Genomic DNA, 15,640 nt, shown 5'->3' on the forward strand with positions numbered 1-15,640 from the left:
AAAATTTGTATTAATAATAGGTCTTGTTTTCTGTCAGAAATCTATTCATAGGTGGATTGATTGGCTTGGGATTAATTGGCAGGCTTCCAAACCTGCCTTGGGCTTTGGTGTGTAATTATATTTGAAAGCTAGAATTTTTTAATGATGACATTTTAAGTATATAACAATTAAATTTCATTTTTTACTGAATACCCCAGAATAGAGAATTGAAATGTTTCCTCAGGAACTCAGACCGGCCCATATGAGTTTTGAAAACTACTAAGTATCAAGGTGGGAGGTCACGACAGCAAATGCTTCTGTAAATTCCAATAGCTGGTTTATTGCACGACAGCAAATGCTTCTGTAAATTCCAATAGCTGGTTTATTGTACTTACAATGTTTCTTCTGTCGTATGGACTTCAGGAATACATGCACTGATGGACCAGCGTAATGTAAAAGTACTTTGAACTGTTAGAAACTTCAAATTCAGCTTCTGACTCATATCTTCTGACATATATGTACTGCCCTGAATCTTCATCTGAATAAAAGAGCAGAATTCCAGGGAATTTTTGAATTCTTTAGGCCCTGGTTGAGAACTTAATGAAAAGTGAGGTGCCTTAGTAAACCCTGGGCATAATGGCCCAGATAGGTATAGTGTTGATAATTTCAGAAGAAGACGAATAAGTATTGATTATTGTGATCTAAAGGGACTCTCAAGAAAACACAATACAGATCTAAAACTAAAATATATTGCCTGAGAAGGCACAAAGACAAAATAGAATTTGAGTTTGCTACTACAGGGACCAGGGAATGAATATTCTACTTGTGACTCTAAAATCCTGAATGAATCTATATCCTCACCCACTGGGATTTTTAACTAGGAGGATGAATATTTTAAAAATCAGTCCATTCTCTATTAGTTAATTGTTTATTCACTTACTTTATTACTTTAGCTTGTGCTTTAAGAGAGTATTATGTGGAGTGCCTGGGTGGCTCAGTTGGTTAAGGGTCCGACTTCAGCTCAAGTCATGATCTCCTGGCTTGTGGGTTTGATTGAACCCAGTGTTGGGCTCTGTGCTGACAACTAAAAGCCTGGAGCCTGCTTCAGATTCTGTCTCCCACTTTCTCTCTGCCCCTCCCCCGCTCATTCTCTCTCTCTCTCTCTCTCTCTCTCTCTCTCTCTCTCAAAAATGAATAAATGTTAAAAAATTTTTTTAAAGAGTATTATGTAAATTTAGATAGAGATTTAAAGAGGTCAGTGTGAACCTTGGTGGGCTCAGCCTCATTAATCGTGCCAATGTCATAGAAGTGTCATCCATGAAAACTGTGACACCTCTTTGAGATCTTCAGTTTGGGTTTGAGTTAGACACACAGGTACCAGTAAATCTAAGTCAATATTCAAGTGAACTGTGGCCGCATTATGAATAGGGAGTTTTCAGGGGTTTTAAGAAAGAGACCATCAAAATGTCATTAATCTGCCGGGAAGTCCATATTCAGACTGCATCCCTCCTTATCGAGTTAGCAGGTGTGCTGTCACAGAGGAAAGATTGTACCCCTGCTCTGGGCCAGGACATGCCGAATGTCTGAGGATTATTAGACACTCACCACCTGAGTAATTCATTTACTCCAAGGGAGACGTTGAATAAAAATGGTAAAGTAGTGCTCAGATCAAGCAAAAGATTGTCCCTTAACAATCGTGAGAACTTTCTCCTTGCGAATTTGAGGGAAAATGGGAGATTGGGAATTTGATTCCTCCTCCTCCTCTTCCTCAAATAACCAAGTACGTTGTTTCCTTTCTTTAAGATTTCTTTTTCTCTTCTCTTCTTTTTTCTTTTCTTGTCAATGTTTTTTTTTTTTTTCTTTCTGTTTATCATCTCTACAGATGTCTTTACCAAGCGACTCCCTCTTTGTGTTTAATGATTGGAAGTGTCTGATTGTTTTCCTTGTAAGGCTATAAATTTATTCCAAGTCTTATTCTGGTTTTGTTCTTCAGCCCTTCCAAAATGTTCAGAAAGGTGCTGGAAGTCTGGCATTGGGGCTGTTTCCCACTGTGGTTTTTCCTGTGTTTAAATCTCCTATTTCAAGCTTAAGGTTATTCACAAAAAGTTAACAGAAAGCTCCCTACATCTGCATCAGGAGTTACTTCTGAATTCTGTCTAAAGCAAAGAGCTTGTCTCTGAATTCCCCAATGGACAGATCCTTTCTTTACTTATAAGACTGGGTAAGAATCCAGTCTATGTTCACAGGAATAATTTGGGGGATAGTTTCCAGAAGACCTTGTCAAATATATACAATTTATCTAATTTCCTTTGATTTCTTATGCGATTTAGAGTTTTGAATTCTACCTTTCTATCCACTTCTTTTTGTTTTAATTTTTTTTAACGTTTATTTATTTTTGAGACAGAGACAGAGCATGAATGGGGGAGGGTCAGAGAGAGAGGGAGATACAGAATCTGAAACAGGCTCCAGGCTCTGAGCTGTCAGCACAGAGCCGGATGCGGGGCTCTAACTCACGGACCGCGAGATCATGACCTGAGCTGAAGTTCGATGCTTAACCGACTGAGCCACCCAGGCGCCCCTCCACTTCTTTTGTATGTGAATATATATACTGTTTGATATATATTTGGGAATACTGAATTATTTGTTCCTGAAACTATTATTAAATCCTCTGCAGATGTTAGCTGACTAGGTTTTGGAAAATCTTTAACATTGACTTTCAGCTCAGAATAAGACTAGATCTTAAAACAAAGCAGTTTTCCCTGTTCTGAGGGGGATTTAACTTTGCAAGGCAACTGCATTTTGGGGGTTTCTGGCCAGCCAGGAGTGAAAGGAATAAGTCAGAAGAAAATGGGGGAAATAGCTGAGGAAAGAGGAATAATAGGATGAAGGCTATTAGGGTTGTGCTGAGATTTGAAGGAATCTAGAAGAGAGACCATTTTTAGGTTTTTCCATTTTGTTTGTCATGGTGAAGACATCTTTTAAGGAAACAGTTTTGGAATCTGAATACCTTTGGATACTTCCTCAAAACATTAAAAAATGCAGACCACTGGATGTGTGGAATTGTATTCCCTGTATGTTCTAAGACACCTCTCCAATGAACACTTTTATTCACCTCAAAAGTTCTTCAGAATGGCTATTATAATTCTAAATTATCCTTGGTGAAATGATGCCATCTAGAAAGGTAAGTATAAGAATTTGGGATATGATTGGGGTGCCTGGGTGGCTCTGTCAGTTAAGTGTCTGACTTCAGCTCAGGTCATGATCTCATGGTTTGTGAGTTCGAGCCCCATGTTGGGCTCTGTGCTGACAGCTCAGAGCCTGGAGCCTGCTTCGGATTCTGTGTCTCCCCTTCCCTCTGCCCCTCCCATGCTAATGCTCTGTCTCTATTTCTCAATAATAAATAAAAATTAAAAAATTTTGTTTTAAAGAATTTGGGATTCTTTGGGAATTTAAAGAATTTGGGATTTAAAACAAATTTAAAATTTGTTTTAAAGAATTTGTGTAAACATGTATAAGAAGCAGGAGTGTACATCAAATGGGGAAGATGATATTGGGTTTAGACTGAGGCAAGTCCGGGAGAGTCTGGGACTGGTCAGTTGAAAGTACTACTTATATACCTCATGCCTCAGCCCCCCAAGTCTAATGGCTGGCCCATCTCCAGCTGCAAACCTGACCAATAGGCCATTCTCCCCAGAGAGAAAGGTTTCAGGAGATTTCACAGATGAAACGAGACTGAGGAAAGTTCCCATAAAATTGTGCTTAGTGACCTGAGGCAAAGTTTTTCCATAGGATTTTCCAAAGTTCAAAATACATATTTTGAATTTTTCAGTCCTCAGGATCAGTTTGAAGAATGGATTTGTCCAGGTTACTCACACCTCTCCTGTGAACCTCTCCCATATAGACATACAACAATAAATAACAGATATAGACAAATTGTGTTGCACGTAATAAGACCAATTTCCACTAAGGATAAAAGACTTTTAACTGGGTAATCAAAGGATTCCTAAAAAGGGTTCCTTATTCATAAAAAAAATGAAATAAATTCAGCATTTGGGGAGCTTTAACAAAATAAACCAAATTTCAGACTTATTACTAGACTTACCTTATCATTCTAGTTGGAGAGACTAACAGTTTCCTATCATAGCAAGAGACTCAAGGGGCCACAGAGGCACCTGTGGTTTCTGAGTTGAGGTCTTGAATGTTAAGAGTGGTAACAGAGGAAATCTTCATGGATCCGCAATGTTGTTGAATACTGGCTCTCCCTGAACACCCAAACAGCCCATTGATAAGACAAATCTGAGCTTATGATTACAGAAGCATGGGAAAACACTGTCTTGGCAGTCTTTTAGGAGCTGTGTGCACAAGAGCTCTCTACCATCAGCCAACCTGTGAAGGTTGGTTCTGAGCATCTCTTTCCAACTCTGCGTTCAGTGATGTCACTTGCTATCTTGAAGTCAGTCGTGGTAGGGATATTTATGCAATAGAGGAGTATTTATGCCACAGAAATCATCAAATTCCTCAAATCAGCGATTCCCGCCCCCACCCCCACCCCAAGAGCCTATTTATCTGAGTAGTGTCTTGTGGCATAGAAGCAAAGTTGAGATACTTAGAGGTTGAAAATTTGTTTTAAAGCAAGTTTTTTTAATACAGAGACTTGCTCAGGATTGGGTAAGGAGCATAACAGGGATTGGTGGGTACAACAGGGAGAGGGTTTTAAAGCAAGGGGTTTCAAGAGTCTTGGAGAACAAACAGCCATGGAAAAGTCAAACAACTTGATGATAATTTAAATGAGTTTTTAGTAACTTCCAGAGACAGTGAAATTATCTGTAGCTTCTACCTTTCTGAGCAAGGGTTTTCTAGAATAATAAAGTCATGTTGATGAAAACAGTGGAATAGTAAAGTCATATTAATGTATACAGTAAGCTATGTGGGTGTGGATGGTTTCGGTTCTCACATATAATGCTTGAGCCTTCAAATTATATAAGATTTAAGGATAGGTTTCCATGGAATTATCTTGGCAAAATGTAAGAAATAAGTAAATAAATAAATCTCATAGGAAATAGTTGAAATCACTGTTCATTTGCAAATTTAACAAAATGCAAAAAGAAAGAACGATCTGACTCCACATACTAATGGCATTAAAAACCTACTGATATTTAAATATTTACTAAATATTTAAATGGCTTTTAATTCTACTTCACTGTTTTCAAACAGTAAGAATGTAAATATATTGCATTTGTATACTTGGAGAACTAAATATATCATGTCTAAGAAATTTCTTTTCAGTGCCTTTAAAAATGTAATTAATGGACAACTTTATACTTCCAGTCATTTGCCTCTACAAGACAACAATGTAGATGGATGACTTAGAGTATTTAAGATATCTAAAACAGATTTTGAATGTCCATTTGTTATAATTCCAGCATTGAGTAAAATCTGTATTATTTCTATGATAGGGTCAGAAGAGTACAAGGATCAGTGTTGCTTGGGTGGCTCAGTGGGTTAAGTGGCCAACTTTGACTCAGGTCATGATTTTGCAGTTCATGAGTTCATTCGAGCCTGGCATGGGGCTCTGGGCTGAAGCACAGAGTCTGGAGCATGCTTCGAGTTCTTTGTCTCCCTCTCTGCCCCTCCACCGCACGCCCTCTCCCTGCCCCCCCTCTCAAAAATAAATAAACGTTAAAAAATTTTTTTAGAAGTCTGCAAGGATCAGAAATGAATTGAGAGAAGAAAGAAAAGAACATTTAATTTGATGACACAAAAAGACAATGTTTAAATCATAGAAATGGAAGACATTAATTAATTAATTAATTAATTAATTCTTCCTTTACCCTATAGTAAATATTTCTAGTGAGGAATAAGGGCAGTATACAGTTTCTTTTTCTGTAGTGTTTTCTTATTCTTAAAATATTCTCTATTATGAGCTGAAAGTTATTTCCTTTGTTCCCTCATTCTTTCATTTTTCTTTCTGCAAACATGTAGAGTAAATCTACTCTTCATTTAACGTACTGACAACACGACCACGATTATTGGGTTCTGCTTTCGTTTTCAGTTGTTTTTGTTTGTTTTGTTTTTCCTTAGATAGGCAACCTGAGTTTATTCAACCGTTCCATTTCAGAGGTATTCAGTGTGTGGACCAGTATTAGTCCATGACTCTTTCTTACCTCTGGGAACCTTAGGTCCACAACAAGATAAGGCGCTGCACCAGAACATAAATCAACATACTTCACTGAAAACACATTGCTATGAATAAATAAAGCTACCTGAATCAAACAATGTGTTTAGTGATATAGTTGTTTTACATTGTGCAGAAGCTTTTTTACCCTGTTGCAGACTGGTAGTAAGCAATTAAACCAACTAGTTCGATAGCACTTGCTCCATATGGCATGAGTTCTAGATACATTCTAATTATCCTTCTCTAGACCAGCCCCTGGATGTAACCAATGACTCCAGAGAGAGTCTGCTAAAAATATAGAGGACGGGCGCCTGGGTGGCGCAGTCGGTTAAGCGTCCGACTTCAGCCAGGTCACGATCTCGCGGTCCGTGAGTTCGAGCCCCGCGTCGGGCTCTGGGCTGATGGCTCAGAGCCTGGAGCCTGTTTCCCATTCTGTGTCTCCCTCTCTCTCTGGCCCTCCCCCGTTCATGCTCTGTCTCTCTCTCTGTCCCAAAAATAAATAAACGTTGAAAAAAAATTTTTTTTTTAAATAAAAAAAAATAAATAAAAAATAAAAAAAAAATAAAAATATAGAGGAAAACATTATATCCTTATATCTGGACACTGTTTGTCTTAGAGTAGCCTAATAGTTTTTAATGAGCTTTTAGTCAAGTAAAGCACCTGGTCAGAATTATACATTTATCCCCTTTTAAATTTTTCTTGCAACTTGTATAGTCCATCATTCCAAAGTGGGCTACCTATTAGCTATTCTATCCAATTTTGTTCATTTACAAATATAGGGCTATGCAGCTATTGCTGTGTTAAGAAAAACAAAAACAAAACTAACTCAATCACCTTAAAGAATCACTTTTTTTTTTTTATTTCCCATGAATTTGGGTTCAGCTGGTCAGTTACAGTGACCGTGGCTTGTTTCTTCTGATCTTGACTGGGCTTGCTCAAGCATCTGCCTTCAGCTGGTGGTTAGATAGAGTCTGACTCGTGTAGGATGGCCTCAGCTGAAATGACTCAGCTTCCCTCCACAGGATTTATATCCTCCAGTAGGCTAGCTTGAGCTTGTCCTCAAGGCTGTCACAGGGTTCCAGGAGATATAGGTAGCACACAAGACCTCTTTAAGGATTAGCCCTGCCGCTGGCATAGACGAGAGCAGAGAAAGGCAGAAAATAGACCTGGAGGAAAACAAAGATACAATAACCATAACAGTGACAGTGTGTTCTTCCAAGTTCTTTATTAAAAATTTGGAAAATGGTACTGACAAATACTTTTCATGGAAGACCTCTGCAGACCTTCCTACAGATGCATTGACCAATAGCTTTGGAATACGTTATTTAACTATCCAGAATTGTACCAATTGGAGCTTTCATCCAACCCACAGTTTTCCATCGTGTAAATAAGGGTTCAGTGAAAAACTTTGTCAAATTTGATGCTGCAACTAAGAAACCATCTGTAGTTTTCTGAACATAAGTGGTCATCACCACATTTAATCATGATAGCAAAATATTAGAGTTCAGGACTGCATAACTTATTATGATAATCCATGTGATAAATTATTTCATGTAGGTTTTAAATTTCAAATAACTGATAAAATGGAAAAATGTTCATAATTTAACTTTAATGGCAAAATGGTAGGATTTATAGTCACAATATAAGCAAAGTTATAGGTATCATATTCTATATCTAATATATAAATATTTTGAAATCCTAGAAATACAATAAAAATATACTTATTATCTTTGAATGGCATGATTATAGTGATTTTTATTTTTATCTTAAACTTTTAGATTTTTTCTAGATTTTCTACAGTGGACATATGTGGTGTCATCATCAGAAAAAAATAAACACATATTTAAGGTTTTTCTATTTTTTAATTTTCCTAACAATTAAAATCAAGCTCACATTTATCTCTATTTTGAAAATTGTGCATTTGTTATTGCCAGTCTGATATTCTCAGAGCAAATGTAATGGACTATTACAATCGAGAGAGAAATCTGGATCTTTCTCAAAAGCTGGATTTTAGTAACTATTTCATCAACATTTTCATCTTAAAAATATTTTCTGCAGCTATCTATAATCAACTTACAGCTTTTCTAAAAAAAGAAAAGATTTTATTAACCATCTATAAAACTTGCATCCGGGTCACTACAGCTTAAACTAGATCGCTACCCTTTCAGAGCTCTTTAGTAACTAAGAGCAATGGATAAAATCCAAACAACAACTCAGAGAAGTTCACATCGGAACATCGAATTCACCAAGCTTAGATTATTTAAAAAGAATGATCGATAATTAAACATCACACATAAGACTTTTTGTCACCATTAAATGTCTGAATTTTGAACAGATTCTTGGACTGTTTAAGACTCATATCCATCAGCTCGTTCAATATAGCACTGGTCTCGTCCTCAGCAGCTTTGCCAGAACTACTACCTTCCCCATGAAGCTCCATGAGCTTTCCCAATTCAAACTTGAGCTTCTTCAGCACTTTGACTTTTCTGACAAAGATATCATGGAGTGGATAAATAGACTGATAAGGCTTTTCTGATGCTATGTCTTTTCTGATGCTATCTGCAATCAATTTATTGGCCATTTCTTTCAAGTCATTTGTCTGCACCTCTCGGGTCATGATCTCCGTCATCTTTTTCTGAATTTGGTGGACCTGTTGGTGCTGAGCATAAGAGGTCTTCCGAATCTGATTGTCTCAGTTTTTAGTAAAACCAACACAAAGTAGATGAAGCAAATAACCATCAGTAATCTTGACATCAACATGGGCTTCAATCATGGTCTGCTTTTTTTTTTTTTTTTTTTTTTTTACCATGGAATACATTTTGTCACGGGTAAGATCCATGCTATGGAAATTAGTCAGGCAGTTTGGGCCCTAAAATCCTCAGTAATTAGATTGAATTTTCTAAATCCAGTTTCATCATTCTGCAGACCAGCAAGGCTCACTTCGAAAACATGACCATTGAGGCCATCAGATCCTATTTAGGTTCTTTGAGTTCTTATAACTAGTGTTTTTCCAATATTTTTTATATTGAACACAGCTGGCGCTTTCACATTATACCCATCTTTCCTATAAAATGGATCAATCACTTTCTTCTTGGCTCCCTTTATGCTGCCTTTCTTAAGGTGCTTGTTCTTCAGATTGCCATGGCACTGCTCAGGGAGCCAAAAGTCTAGGTTTTCTTTTTCTATTGGATTCCAAGAAAAAAATGGGATTTTATTACTATCTGTAGAACAATACTCAATGTCTATGCTAGAACTGATAAAAAGAAGTTCTATGGGCTAGGGTAGGAAAGCATGAGAAAAAAAACAGATTTCAAACATTGACGCCTCATTGGTTATATTATTATGTGACTAAGGAATGTATCAGGTAGCTACATCTATTTTAGCACTGACTGTTTCTTTATAGCCATTAAAATCTTAATTGTACTAAAAATCATATGCCATCTGGAATGCATAAGTGGATAATTTAGGTAGAAGGAAGCCTCTGACCACACAACATTGAGTCCTTTTCATGCAAAGGATGTAGAATGTGAAAATGAGTAAATCACCTGCAAGACACGGTGTCCACCAGAAACATTGTGACAGACTAAAGATGGCCACAAAATCTTTGATTTTCCTCCCACTGAGAAATGGAGTTTCTGTCTGTCCTCTTAAATCTAACTAGATTCTCTCACTGCTTGACTGATAGAATATGACAGAAATGATATTGTGCCAGCTCCCAGGTTCTAGGCTTAAGTGACCGGCAACTTCTGCTTCCTGTCTCTTGGAGCACTGACTCTTGGAAGCCAGACGCTAGGCTGTGGGAAGCCCAAGCCACAGGAGAGTCCATGCCTGTATGCCCCAGTTGACAGCCCCAACTGAGCTCCGCCAACTATGAGCAACAACTATAGCCATGTGAGTGAGCCATCTTGGACAACCAGCCTAGTCACATTTTGAGGTGACTCCAGCCTCAGCCACTGTCTGAGTCCAACTATGTGAACGACTCCAGTGAAGATCCAGCCAGCTGAGCTCAGTCATCCCACAGAACCACGAAATGTAATAATAAAATATTTTAAGTCACTAAGTTTAGGAATGGTTTTTAATTATTAACAAAAATAACTGGAACATTAACCATTGTTAGCTGGTGCTGTTGTACTTGAAATAAAGTTTGAAAATAATTATAGAAAATGCATGGTGATGTAAGATCTCTGTAGAGCGATCTTTCCAACTGCAATGGAGAAATAGTAGAGTTTAGTATATCTTACACCTTTCCAAGTCATATACAGACATAATGAATCAAAGAATCAAAGAAAAAATAAGAAGAAAGCTCAAAATAACACTTCATGTTTGGAGTTGATAAGATACCACTATGTGTGTGGCACTTTAAAGTTTACCACCACCCTGAGCATTTAAATTATTTTCACTTCATTTTTTTCTTTTTATCGAACCCACCCCCACCCCACCTCACCCGTCTTTGTCTCTACCTCCAATTTCCAAGTAGTTTTCATTCCACCCAACCTCAACAGGAGCCTGTTTCATAGCCATGATGTCCCTATGCTATTTATAGTATGTGAAATATACAAGGATGTGACTCTAGTGAATATCCATCTGGAGAAATCTGATAGCAATCTCTGAGGTGAAAGGGTAAATCCAGGTAGGATTTTAAGCACAGAAGTCCCCATGTGCTGCCTTTATTCTTCTGCTTCATCGGAAATGATCAAGTGCCGTTGGTCTCTTCCTAGAAACAGTGTCTGTTGTATATTTTTTTAAAGCCATGACAACAAAACATTAGCTGTATAAACCTTTGGTATGCTCAAGGACAAAGTTTAAATATTTTCCAGAGTGTTTTACAACTGTGTTTTGCTTTCAGGTATTCCTAAGTTGATCACATCTGATATGGTTAAAGAAGGTGCTGCTGTAATTGACGTGGGTATCAACTATGTCCACGACCCAGTGACAGGAAAGACAAAACTGGTTGGAGATGTGGACTTTGAAGGTAACAAACTATCTCTTTTGATAAGTGAAGAAAATGAAAGATTCTACTTTGCATGTTTTTATGGTAGAAAGAGAAACTTTGTATTTGATGCAAGCATTATTAAGTTGATAATCATTACACCTCTTTCCTCTGAGGCAAAAGTTTAGTCACTTCCATATTTCCTTCCTTCCTTCCTTCCTGCCTTCCTTCCTTCCTTCCTTCCTTCCTTCCTTCCTTCCTACCTTCCTACCTTTCTCCCTCCTTCCCTCCCTTTTTCCCTCCCTCCTTCCCTCCCTCCTTCTTATCCTCCCTGCCTGTCTTTCTTCCCTTCTTCCTTCTTTCCTTCTCTCACTTCTTGGGAGGAAAATACAATTACACCATTAATATTTAGTTTTATATTAGGGGCACTTGGGTGGCTCATTCGGTTAAGCATCAGACTTCTGCTCAGGTCACCATCTCCCGGTTCAGTTTGCAAGTTTGAGCCCCGTGTTGGCTTCTGTGCTGACAGCTTGGAGCCTGGAGCCCACTTCAGATTCTGTGCTCCCTCTCTCTCTGTCCCTCACCCACTCATGCTCTGTCTCTCTCTCAAAAATAAATAAACATTAAAAAAAAAGATTAAGTTCCTTATAGTACAGGTTTTACAGGTTTTTAGTGAAAGAATGCAGCTGGCCTTCTGTACCAGACATTATTTTTACTTTTTTTGGAGTGTCTCTATACTTTGCTATCCATGCTATATATTCAGCCATTCACTCTTTTTTTTTTTTTTGAGGCGCATTTTATTTTTTATTTTTTTATTATATGAAATTTATTGTCAAATTAGTTTCCATACAACACCCAGTGCTCATCCCAAAAGATGCCCTCTTCAATGCCCATCACCCACTTTCCCCTCCCTCCCACCCCCATCAGCCCTCAGTTTGTTTTTAAGAGTTTTTAAGAGTCTCTTATGCTTTGGCTCTCTCCCACTCTAACCTCTTTTTTTTCTTTTCTTTCCTTCCCCTCCCCCATGGGTTTCTGTTAAGTTTCTCAGGATCCACCTAAGAGTGAAAACATATGGTATCTGTCTTTCTCTGTATGGCTTATTTCACTTAGCATCACACTCTCCAGTTCCGTCCACGTTGCTACAAAGAGCCATATTTCATTCTTTCTCATTGCCACATAGTACTCCATTGTGTATATAAACCACAATTTCTTTATCCATTCATCAGTTGATGGACATTTAGGCTTTTTCCACAATTTCAGCCATTCACTTTTAAAGCCTTGGGGTGTGTTTGCTAATCCTAACTATATTTCAGATCTGGAGAGTTACCTGGATAATTCAAGTCAACATTCCTCACTTGTATTTTAAAGAGGATGAGGAAGAGGAACTAGGATAACTTTTCTATGGCCATTGAAGGGGATAAGGCAGCAAATATGTAGTAACAAAAAACAGTTGTAACTCAATGCCTTATCTCTACTGAGCCCCTACACAGATAGTTTTAGATACCTGACCCCTAATCCAATTTTACTTCCATATCTTTGTCAGATACTTGGATGCATTCAGATTTTCAGTATAATCTAGGAATCCTTAGTTGTCCAATAAGATATAAATTTAGTAAATGGAGGTATTTTCATATTAGAAATCTAATATATACATATATATTAGATTAATCATTTGGCCAAAAAAGCAGGGCCATGTCAAGAACTTTATCAGCCATAGATGTGTCTTTATAGACAAACTAAAAGGAATAATAGATGACCTGATTTTTTTAAAAAAATTTTAATGTTTATTTTTGAGAGAGACAGAGTGTGAGTGGGGGAGGGGCAGAGAGAGAGGGAGACACAGAATCCAAGCAGGTTCCAGGCTCTCAGCTGTCAGCACAAGCCCAACTCGGGGCTCCAACTCATGGACCGTGTGATCATGACCTGAGCCGACGTCAGACGCTTAACCGACTGAGCCACCCAGGCACCCCTAGATGATGTGATTTTTAAAATAATTCCAATTGTACATTTCCTCTTGGAATCTGGTCATCAGGCAATGATTTACCGAAGTCCTAGCATGGTATTGAATGGAACCTAACATGCAGGCACCCAAGTGTTCTAGGGTATTGGTTCCGTGTTTGTGAGATTGCAGGTTGTATCATGTAGGCAATCTGAGACTGGTGGAAAGAAAGAAAGAAAGAAAGAAAGAAAGAAAGAAAGAAAGAAAGAAAGAAAGAAAGAAAGAGAAAGAGAGAGAGAGAGAGAAAGAAAGAAAGAAAGAAAGAAAGAAAGACCTGAGGACACATGTGTAGCAATACATTCTGGGGACAGAATGGCGAATAAGAGCAAGGTACCGACAGCACACTGCTCTCGTAGGCGGTCATTTGCAAGGTCCCTGCCAGTGATGGAGATTCAGGTCAGCAGGGGGATCCCTGCGGGTAACCACGGCTGTCTGTCTGTGTACATGTGCGTGTTACGTGTACGTGCTGAACTCCTCAGGAAGTGACCTCATTTCTTTGTTTCACTTGTCATGTTCAATCAGTAATATCAGATATCAATAATTTATGTGAATTTCTCAACTTCAAAGGGTAAGGATACATTTCGTTTTAAAACCTGACCTCATTTTTTCTCTTCATTTTTGCACTGTCATTCTGCTTCTTGGTGACATTACAGTTACCACGTGTTTATTGCAAAATCACCGTACACTTCTGGTGCACCCAGATGGCACAGACAGAACGTGATAGCCAGCTCGAGGCAAGAAAAGCAGAGATGTTTGCAGTTCACAACCTTGACTCTGCTCGTAGAGCAAACTTACCCAGCAGTGCAACACATCTTTTGAGACCCTTCTCTCGTATAATTGTTCATTGGTCTCAAAGCATTTCCACGCATTCTTATGTTTAGCTAAGAATGTTTTTTGCTTGTGGGGTATTATAAAAACACTAAAAATGAGCTTTTGGGGGTGTGCGCGTATGCTTAGTCACACACGAATATGCACTTCAGATCACATACCATGCCATTTGGCGGAATCTATTAAACTGAACTGCAGTTATGCATATCTAGGTATATAATGAAATAAAAAAGGGAAATGACAAAGAGAAACAAAGACGTAAGATAAACAGGCAAGTGCATTGGGCTGGGAGACAGAGAGGTGTTTTAGACCTAGCATCATAACCGAGGAACTTTGCAGCCTCCCTGGCCGTCAGTGGTGTTACCGGTTAAATGGTAGCAGTGACAGGAGTGGCTCCTTCCAGCCCTTGTGTGTGCTGCATCTTGGACATCTAGCTGAGTGCTACCAAACGGTTATGTAGAAACACAGAAACTTTGGGTAGGTCAGGCTTTTCTGCTTCTGTCATAAGGCCACGCCCATCTTATTGATAATATTACCCTTGCTCACCCCCTGGATCACAGAACCAGGGCTCTAAGGAAGACCTGGACTTGGTAAAGAAGACCTTGCCAGTGAGGCCGTGACTCAGCCACCCGGAGGAACATGCAAGTGATAGGTTTTGACATGTTGCTCTTCAGGTTCTTCATCGGGACTTAACCTGAGGTGAGGGATGATCCCTCGGCTGCAAGGGAGGGACTCCAACTTGGGTTATGCCGTAAAACTTGTAGGCAGCCGTGGCTGCAGGTTGCCAGAGGGAAAGTGTGGCTGCTTTGTGAGTATCGGTGAACATTTCCCTCTCACTGTATAGCCAAGATAAACAAATGGGTGTAGGTAAAGTCAAATGTTAAAGTAAATTGTCCTTGCAGACATTTTCAGCTCTCGAATAAAGGAAACAGGGTGGCCGTTGGTGGGAATGATTTTTAAAGAATAATTGCATTCATGGACCCCATTTGAGAAATATTAGAAATATGTAAATATTTGCAAATTCAGTGATTTGTGAAACCAGGAGTCGTTTGTATCTATTTTCTTTCTAAGAAAATATGGATGCCTACGTGTAATCTTTATTATTAGATGTTTTGGCCTCAGTTTTGAATCAGACGCCTCTCCTCTGAGTGCTATTTTGTATCAGATACAGCGTGAGGCTTGCATCATCCTTTACTATAATTCTTGATGGAAGGAGACATAAATCATCCTAAATATTTCTTTCTGTTGCTAATGTCAGGTTTTGGTTTTGGTGTAAATACAGTTGTCTCCAGACTACATCTTCCTTCATCTTCTAGGGTTTCCTGTTCTCACTTTTTTCTCTGCTCTGTTCTCTGCTTCCTTCTTTCTTCATTCTCCTTCTCCTGAGCCCAGAATAGAGTCAAATGGCCCTTCCTGAGCTGGTGGCCTAGAGGGAAATAATTGTCCCTCCCTCCACCATTCCTCCAACAACTCCCTTCCACCTTGGTCACAAAATTGCCAATATTCTTAGAGAGGAGGCAGGCAAATCTAGTAGAAAATTATGCGGAGAGTAAGGAAGGTAGGAAAGGCTTTCTTACATGGGGAAACCCTCTTCTCAGGTCATTTGGAATTATTCTTTATTCAGTGATAATAGTAGTTGGCGTTTGAGAGGTGGTTACCATTCTCAGCCTTTTATACCCCTAAATTTATACCCCTAAATTATTCATTTAATTCTTATGATAGCCCTATA

The 15,640-nt window shown here is 38.6% G+C and overlaps 1 protein-coding gene and 1 pseudogene across 1 annotated transcript in view; one reads left to right on the forward strand and one right to left on the reverse strand.

The window, feature by feature from the left end:
- MTHFD2L (methylenetetrahydrofolate dehydrogenase (NADP+ dependent) 2 like) overlaps positions 1-15,640 on the forward strand; it is a 143,584-nt gene that overhangs the window by 104,272 nt on the left and 23,672 nt on the right. Inside the window, exon 7 of the mRNA XM_047091991.1 lies at positions 11,001-11,126. Within this exon, the coding sequence (XP_046947947.1) occupies positions 11,001-11,126 (126 nt within the window). The remainder of the gene's footprint in view (positions 1-11,000; positions 11,127-15,640) is intronic.
- LOC124520390 (40S ribosomal protein S3a-like) lies at positions 8,467-10,675 on the reverse strand (annotated as a pseudogene).

The sequence above is a fragment of the Lynx rufus genome, unplaced genomic scaffold (genome assembly GCF_022079265.1).
Source record: "Lynx rufus isolate CCGP_SWC_20201006 ecotype Redwood Valley unplaced genomic scaffold, mLynRuf1.p SCAF_3, whole genome shotgun sequence".
Lineage (NCBI taxonomy): Eukaryota > Metazoa > Chordata > Mammalia > Carnivora > Felidae > Lynx > Lynx rufus.